The sequence below is a fragment of the Mya arenaria genome, chromosome 9, assembly GCF_026914265.1.
Source record: "Mya arenaria isolate MELC-2E11 chromosome 9, ASM2691426v1".
In the NCBI taxonomy this organism is placed as follows: Eukaryota; Metazoa; Mollusca; class Bivalvia; order Myida; family Myidae; genus Mya; species Mya arenaria.
This window is the reverse complement of record NC_069130.1, coordinates 56,513,373-56,523,052: the sequence shown is the minus strand read 5'-3', so window position 1 is coordinate 56,523,052 and position 9,680 is coordinate 56,513,373. Positions and strand designations below refer to the sequence as shown.

The window sequence follows — 9,680 nt, the reverse complement described above, 5'->3', positions numbered from 1 at the left end:
CATTTCATAATCTCTGTGTGCATTGGACTGACAGCCAAGAAAAGACAGAGTTACAGGTCCTGAAAAAAGGTCGAATCAACTGTGCATCAAAAATGCCTGTTTGGAGTTCTTTACGAGCCCCGGCAGCAGTTGGTGCTCGCATGCTGTTAAACAATGTCAAACACGGAGCACAATTATCAGCCCCAGGTTAGTTTTAGATCGTCCCTTTTTCTATAAACGGAAAACTAAGTCCAACGTCTATGTTGAATTTGGTGGGTGGGGTAGTTTTTTATTTGATGTTTGATTCCAATTTGAGTGTTTCTTCACGGCCGTTTGAACTGCCGTGCTGTACAGTCAACGACATAAGTTAAGATATATTTGGAAAAGAAATAACATTAGTTTTATTGTGTGAAGTTAAGGGTAGCCATTAACGTTCAGCGAAACTTATTTTTTACTGAAGTTTGCACATTTTTTCTGTCTTTGTAATGTCACAACGTTCAACTTTATTTCTGATGCCAAAAATATAATGCACCAGTCAGTTGTAGCCACGGCCCCCCAGGTCAGGTGAATAGCTGGGACTTTGACTTTCGGTTTAGCCAACCCCGGGTAAAATCTCCGCCCTGCGGGTACGAACTGATGGTTAAACCTCAGCCAAATGCCCCCGCATCCCAGAGACTCTATATAAGGCCCAATCTCCGCTAAATTCGGCGCTATGACAAAACCACCGCGGTCACCCAGCCCTGCGGGGGCAACTGGAAAGTAAAAACACGGCCCTTTTCCCCGGCCATCCCCGGTATACCCCCCGACTAGTCCAAATAATTGTACGTTGACAGATTTTTTTTAGATTTTTGATATAGCAAATCCTTCACATACAATTTGTTTAGTATCAAAAGTGGGTAGTTGTTCCGATCAGGATTCCGGGTTAAAGCATATAGCGTCTATAAAATATCATAAAAACAAGAAATATTACCAGATAATGTTATTTTATATTAGTTCCGTACACAATTTTTTTTTTATCCAACTTATAATTATGAATTTGACGGCTTTTCTTCATTTCATTCTGTCAAAACATAACAATATATACATGAAGGGCACCTGCAAGGCTTCAGGGCACAGTTTTAAATCGCTCAGAACATTTCGGCCATGGCCGAGTTGTTACGATTGTATAAAGAGGTCTATCTCGAAGCTTTGTCGGAGGAGGCCGAGTTATTACGATTGTATCGAGTTGTTCCCCTTCGCATAATTGTTGTTTGTGTCAGTCAACTTTCGTTTTATTGGAAAGGTAAACAACTTGTTTTAATGCATTAAATGCTTTTTTAGTGCAAAATAACATTTCACTTACATGGTAAAAATATGAATATTACTCTTTATGATCAATTTCAACAATAAAATACTTCACTTAAAACAATTTCAATATTTTTAAAACACCCCCGTTTTTTGCACATTCCCGTTTAGACGTTAGGGATTGGAAGAATCCCGTATAACACGTCTATTATTTTAGACTAACCCCCCGACCTGGGGTGCCGTGGTTACAATTGACTGGTGCATAAGTCATTATACAAGATAAAATTCCCTTTTAAAAACAGTTTGGATTATGATTATTTATATTAGCCTAGCCAAAACCTAATATTGTTGTAAAAAAAAGGAAAATATTTTAAAGTTTGCTAACTGGTGACTATGGCTGAGCAGTTAATGTATCAGACTCTAAATCAGAGGGTCATGGTTTGATCTCTGCCTAAAACTTTGATGATGATAGTACTGATAACCCAGGAAAGGTAAATGGTTCTTAATCACAGATACATTGCAGATTTTAAAACTTTACCTATTTTCATTGATAAAAAGCTCTTAAGTGCTAATGTTACACATTCTTGATCAACAATGATCAATGCCACATAAAATAAAGCTTACCTAGAACCATTTAAGTTATGCACCCATACCCATAGTTGTTACAATTAATGCAAAGGTAAGTGCAGCATCGTGGTCTATCATTATAATTGCACTTTAATTGTTCCTATACATGTGAACTCAACCAGCGATAGGTAAAATATACCGCTTACCGCTTTCCCATCGAAATCTACCATTATTGAAAGCTCTTCTAAAAAAAAATATTTTTATCAAATTGGCCTTAATTTTTTTTTATAAAACTCAAAATTCTATCCACCATGCTAAAATACCATATTAATCCGTCACTTTAAAGAACAATGAACAACTTGTCAAATCACTTCACACTTACGTGGAGATCGTTGCTAAGTTACCAGTATGGTACACATGACCACTAATCAGCATACTTCGTTTATTGGCATCCTTCTAATCAGCATTTTAGTAAATATCAAAGACATTATAAAACTTTCAAAACATCAAAGAAAACAACATTTCCAAGGTGTTATTAATTATCTACAGTGTATAAATCATTAAGACATTTTGGCGGGAAATTTGACATAAACAGTTCTGCAGTGTTCTGCACTAATACACTCCGACCTGTTTTGGCAGTCTGATTTGATTTTTTTAGCAGCTCTTCTGAATAAAAACTTGTTTTTACAAGTAAGAGGTATTATTCCTTCCGTTTCTCAATCAAAAACACTGACAGTTGACAAGTCTCAACATGACATATTTTTTGCGTATTTTCTGAAAATCTAAAACAGTAACAAAAATATCATGTTTGATTGTTTCCATCATTTTTTTTAGTGAATATTAAAGGAATTAGAAATTCTACTGCTTTCAAACCCAAACTACCGCTTTTGAGACCTAAATCTACCTCTCTGTCATTGCCAAAGGTTCACATACATGTCTGTAGTTCCTGATATTCAATGGCTACCATTTCATGTACATATTCAGGGTCAATAGGCTTCGGTTGAACCGTCTCAAATAGTAAAGTAACCCACGAGCTTCTACTGATTCCACTTAAAATTGATTTAGTTTTCCAAATTTGAACGGACCAACTGCCGTTTGAACCATTCATTTTGGCCTGCAGCCGGTTCTTATTGAGAACACTGCATATTTTTTTAAAACATAAAGTCTTGTTTAAACATAAAACACAGACCATTATTTCAAGTCAAAGACTATAGTTTATCAATCTTCTTTTATTTCAGTTCGACAGATGGGCGGTGGAGAAAACAATATTTTCATGGTTCCTTCACGCTACATAACATATAGATTCAAGGATGACGTGGTTAGTATACACTCTCTGCAAAATGCACAAGCAAAGGTTTAAAAAACTATATCCCTGCAAAGGAAGCCCAGTGTTACCTAGGGCTTATGCATTAACCTTAAATACTTATGTTTTGATATAAACCAGTGAATTTCTTTTATAAATTTATGTAAGGTATTGCAATAGCAATTAATATAATTCCTTTAAATAGATTTTCTGTCAAATTCATGGTGTTCAAGTTCTTCACAGCCAGATACAAGGTGCCATTTTCGACCTTACCATCCTGTCCTTTTTCTTAGTTTTCTTTTCATTTTTAAACCTGGCTTAAACCCTGATATTTTATTATTTATTTTCAATTTTAATCTGTATTGTGTTTCTTTTTCAGCATTTCTATGTGGCCTTAGGAGTAATCCCACTTTTTCTGTTTGCTACATACTGTAACGTTGTCATAGGTAAGTGCTGTAACGTTGTCATAAGAAAGTGCTGTAACGTTGTCATAGGTAAGTGCTGTAACGTTGTCATAGGTATGTGCTGTAATGTTGTCATAGGTAAGTGCTGTAACATTGTCATTAGTAAGTGCTGTAACATTGTCATAGGTAAGTGCTGTAACGATGTCATAGGTAAGTGCTGTAAAACTGTCATAGGTAAGTGCTGTAACTTTGTCATAGGTAAGTACTGTAACGCTGTTATAGGTAAGTGTTGTAACGTTGTCATAGGTAAGTGCTGTAACAATGTCATAGGTAAGTACTGTAACGCTGTTATAGGTAAGTGTTGTAACGTTGTCATAGGTAAGTACTGTAACGCTGTTATAGGTAAGTGTTGTAACGTTGTCATAGGTAAGTGCTGTAACGCTGTTATAGGTAAGTGTTGTAACGTTGTCATAGGTAAGTGCTGTAACAATGTCATAGGTAAGTACTGTAACGATGTTATAGGTAAGTGCTGTAACGCTGTTATAGGCAAGTGTTGTAATGTTGTCATAGGTAAGTGCTGTAACAATGTCGTAGGTAAGTACTGTAACGCTGTTATAGGTAAGTGTTGTAACGTTGTCATAGGTAAGTGCTGTAACAATGGCATAGGTAAGTACTGTAATGTTGTCATAGGTAAGTGCTGTAACGTTGTCATAGGTAAGTGCTGTAACATTGTCATAGGTAAGTGCTGTAACGTTGTCATAGGTAAGTACTGTAATGTTGTCATGGGTAAGTGCTGTAACATTGTCATCGTTAGTGCTGTAACATTGTCATAGGTAAGTGCTGTAACGTTGTCATAGGTAAGTGCTGTAACGTTGTCATAGGTAAGTGCTGTAACGTTGTCATAGGTAAGTACTGTAACATTGTCATAGGTAGTGCTGCAACGTTGTCAATGGGAAGTAAATGAACAGTAACACTGTCATAGGTAAGTACTTTAAAAGTGTCATTGGTAGGTGCTGCAACATTGTCATAGGTATGTATTGTAACATGATTGTATTAGATATAAGTGCTTTTACTTTGTCATCTATAGGCAAGTACTGTAACATTGTCTTTTGTAAGTACTGTTATTTTGTTATACATGTAGATAAGTGCTGTAACATTGAAGTGTTGTCATTGGTAAGTGCTGTTACATTGTCTTTTGTAAGTACTGTTATTTTGTTATACATGTAGATAAGTGCTGTAACATTGAAGTATTGTCATAGGTAAGTGCTGTTACATTGTCATATGTATATACTGCAACATTGTATTAGATAAGTGTTGTAATATTGTCAGTTAAGGTAAGTCTAAAAATAAATGATGTGCTTCTTTTGCCTTGAAACTTTTCTTTTAAACCAGTTACAAATTGTTATGTACAAAATAATTTTTTAGATGCTTAGAATTTATTTTGTATAATTTATTTGTAGAACATATGAAAGCTCCATTAGAAATGATAAGAATCACATTTATTATTATAAAATTTAAGGAATTCACGTTCTTTATGAGAAGGGGTAACACATACATGTTTTTCATGTTAAAAATTTCAATTTTGCCATATCAAAACTTTGGGTTGATGAGTCCGAGTAAACAATGATATTTAAAAATCCGGCATTTGCAAAACATCACTTTGTCTATAAAAAAAATTATGATGAATATCAATGCATTGCAAATAAGCAAATCTTGCCAAAACAAATAACACTCAGGAAAATATAATTTTCTACATTTTAATTTGTTTGGTTTATTATTATTATTTATTATTATTATAATTATTATTATTATTATTATTATTATTATTATTATTATTATTATTATTATTATTATATATTTCATATGTTTTAATGTGATTTCAGGTCCGGCAGAACTCAAGGATACACCCGAAGATTATGTACCTGAGAACCATGAATATCTCAAGGTGGGTGACCAATATTTCAACAATTAAGGTAATCTGTCCATCATTAATTCAATAAATTACTACTGGTAAAGTTTCATTTTTAAAGAATTTTACAAAATATTAAGTTTGAATATTTCTAACTGAGTGTTATTTTTTATGTAGACATGTCATTTAAGAATTAAATCAATAAATTTGCCATATAATTATGTTTTGTTACCACCTTTTAATATATATCTCATCATAATTGAAGCGACACTGGTATTTTTACAAAAGTAATCCATGCAAAAATACAATGGTTTATCTATTGCAATTAAACATTGAAATAATCTTGAAAAATATAAGAAAATGCACTTTCCCATCATTTCATTCTGATAATGGACAGCTTTCCTCAAGTAATATTCCATTTAAACCTATGGCCCATCTTAGGAAGGCTAAAGAAAGAAGTTCTATATTGGAAGGTTTGCTAAGTTTAAAAATCAGAATGGGGGATGGTCCAATCTGAAAGTGCCTTCCTGGGCAGGTTTTTCAATATTGGTCTTAATTGGAACTACATGTAAGAACAATGTAGCCAATCCGACTACTTGTTATTAATCACTGACCAATAGAGTAAATGAAGTCAATGATGTATGACCAGAATATTAACTTAAGTTACAAATTACTATTCTTATACTATTGCTTGGCATCAAATTTTTGAACAAGCCCTGCTAAATAAATTTGAGCAAGCCCGGAAGACATTTTACAAGTGCAGGGCTTAAAGATTAATGTATATATATATAAAATCTGTTTTAAAACACACTGTGTTAATTTCGGCCAATGCACCATTGGGGTGAGATGTATGTTTGAATGGCTCTAGAGCAAAATATTTATAAGAGAATTGAATTGTGTGCACCATGAAGACATACATCCATTTTGTTGGTGTAATGCTATGAAAATAATTATGAGCATGCTTGGGGCAAAACTTAAATACAAATGTATTTTTTTTAAACAGATTTCATATATATATATATATATATATATATATATATATATATATATATATATTAATCTTTAACCCTTAAGCTGCTGATGGCGATTTTAAAGGCTTTGCGAACAACTTGGAACCAGACCAGACGCCGAGTAACTTGGCGTCTGGTCAGGTTCCAAGCTGTTTGCCACTCAGTCAATATATCCCCAAAGTTTCAAGTAAATTGAAAGAAATTTAGAAAAAACCAGACGACATTTTTGAGCAGACGACAATTTACCCAGCATGCAAAGGGTTAATAGACCATGCTATTTTTATCAGGGCCAATCTTCAAATTTTAATTTGTGTGGAAAAATGCATTTATAGGATGGTAAACATTGCTGTGTCTGCTGCCAATAATCTGTTCTACAATCGGGCACACATCTTTTGTTAAAATCAAATACATTTTTTTCATATATTTTGTATTTTGAGATGTTACAAAATAATTCAGTTTCAGAGTCTTAGTCTGAAACTCTGACTTAATAAGACATTAGTGAACATTAAACCAGATTGCTCTCTCACTTTTTTTAACTGAAATTTTCGTTTACATCTACCAGTATTCTTTTTCAGTCACCAGTGTCTCGAAAGCTGTGTGAGATTTTGGGCCCACTTTGGCCCAGCTATGAAAAACAATATGAATCAGGGCTGTACTGGACTTATGTTGCGTTACAGAAAGCAAAAGTTAGGTAAGAAACTAGGTGATAAATAGGCTCAAATAAAATAAAACTTTAAATGGAAACTAGGTGCCTGTGTTGAAATATGTCAAAGAAATAATTATTTTTTTCATAAACACATACAGATTTTGGTGTTTAAGCATAAATGTGTGTATTTTGATTTACTTCAAAAATTGAATTAAATAATAAAAACACCTGTATTAAAGTACTTTCCTTAAAATAATCTCAGCAATATTAATTGTCAAAATATATTTTGGTAAAAATTGTCTGAAATCGTAATTGATACCAGTTATAGATCATATTTCTTAACAGGCATCGAATCATTGAACTTAAACACATCTAGAAGAACTTCACTGTATGAGACAGACACCTCTATTACTAGACCACTCTCTACCCTGTTTTATAATTTCAGAGAGAAACATCATTGTATGAGACAGGCACGGTAACTATTAGACCACTTTTGACCTGTCTCTTATTTCAGAGAGAAACATCACTGTATGAGACAGGCACCGTAACTATTAGACCACTTTGACCAGTCTCTTATTTCAGAGAGGAACATCACTGTAAGAGGCAGATACTTTAACAATTAGACCAGTCTCGACCCTGTTTTTACACTCGGTGAGGAACAATCACCGTATGAGACAGATACTTTAACAACTAGACCACTCTCTACCCTGTTTTTAATTTCAGAGAGGAACATCACCGTATGAGGCAGACACCTCCATCACTAGACCACTCTCACCCATGTCTTTTATTTCAGGGAGGAACATGACTGTGTGAGGCAGACACCTCCATCACTAGACCACTCTCACCCTTGTCTTTAATTTCAGGGAGGAACATCACCATATGAGGCAGGCACCTCCATCACTAGACCACTCTCACACTTGAATTTAATTTTAGGGAGGAACATCACAGTATGAGGCAGATACCTCTATTATTAGACCACTCTCACCCTTGTCTTTAATTTCAGGGAGGAACATCACCATATGAGGCAGACACCTCCATCACTAGACCACTCTCACCCTTGTCTTTAATTTCAGGGAGGAACATCACAGTATGTGGCAGATACCTCTATTATTAGACCACTCTCACCCTCGGTTTTAATTTCAGGGAGGAACATCACAGTATGAGGCAGATACCTCTATTATTAGACCACTCTCACCCTTGTCTTTAATTTCAGGGAGGAACATTACCGTATGAGGCAGCTTATGAAGGAGAGGCAAGATCAGAGCAACTTCTACTTCGTGCCCGCATACGATAAATTCAGTGATAGAAAGGAAGCCCACAGATACATGAAAGAAACGTCTACACACTCTTAATTGGGGCTGCGTAGAAACCAAATTTTATAGGACAGAAATTAAGGAGAATGGTGTGAAATTTTGAAGAATTGTTGGCATTAGATACTTTCTGTTTTGAGAATGGTTAAGTATAAACTGTATATATTCTTTAAAAAGTCTTTACAGGTGTTAACAAGCTTAGTTTGAAATAATTCAAAATAGCAGTGACCCATTGTTGTGTTGAATTTACTGCTTGTTTATTGTTTTGCTTGCAGAATAGTCTAGGTCACTATTGCGTACGCTGTTACTATTCCGTAAATTCAAACATTAGAATATTTATCTTGCTTTTTGAGGAAAAAGAAACGTTTTTTAAGTTTTGAATAGTGGCACTAACATCAATGAGGAGCAATTTTTCTACTCAATTACGCTTATTAAAAATTATAGAAATGCATTTAAATTCTGATTTAAATAATAATCTGGTTTTCAGATGGGAATGCCTTCTGTCTGTCTCAATATGTTGTGTAGAGTGTGTGCAAGTTGTTTAGAGGAAAAACTGTGAAAAATAATACATGTTGTTTGTTTTTCATTGCACAAATTGTGTTTTAAGAAGGTTTAGAATTTTTAAAAGAAATAATGACTTGTCATTTATACTGCCCATTGAGGAACCTCAACATGCCAAGGTCATTGTTACAGTACAAGGTCAATGGTTATTTTTGGCATTGACTGTGTCAGCTTCATATTTTTTGCAATCCCTTAATGAATTGCAATGAAACGTGGTCACTCCTTAATGTCATGTGCAGAACCCATGAAAAATGCTGTGTCAAGGTCACAGTGAAGCTTTGAGCCTTAAGGTCATTAATATTTCTTACACCCTTTAAAGAATGGTATTAAATGGAAATTAGGTAACATATCTTTTTTATTATGTGACATGTACAATCCATTTTGAATGGCCTTATAAGGGTCACAGTTGTTGGTTACAATGAGGACTAGAAATTTTGATTTTGTGTAATCAGAAAATTCACCTGTTTCAAAAATATAATACACGTAGTGACCTTAACCTTATATCTACCGACCAAAAATAATACTAGCTTGCTATATACTAAATTTAAACACTGCACAACATTCTTATTAAAAGGTTAATAAATAATAAGTCGAAATTGTTTCCAAGTTCTTTATCTTTTGGACTCTAAATTAGATTTATAAACAAGTCTCCTCTATATGATAAGTTTCATTACCACATTTTATTCTTGACTTCATCTTCACCTAAC

At 34.1% G+C, this 9,680-nt stretch overlaps 1 protein-coding gene across 1 annotated transcript; it reads left to right on the top strand.

Annotated features, from left to right (window-relative positions):
* Nucleotides 1-5: 5 nt before the first annotated feature.
* On the top strand, nucleotides 6-8,980 carry LOC128246204 (NADH dehydrogenase [ubiquinone] 1 beta subcomplex subunit 5, mitochondrial-like; the record flags this gene model as incomplete). Its single annotated transcript, XM_052964394.1, has 6 exons — nucleotides 6-186; nucleotides 3,069-3,148; nucleotides 3,513-3,579; nucleotides 5,421-5,482; nucleotides 7,032-7,147; nucleotides 8,316-8,980. Coding segments are annotated over 6 exons (645 nt in total), but the record flags the coding sequence as incomplete, so codon positions are not given.
* Nucleotides 8,981-9,680: the final 700 nt, after the last annotated feature.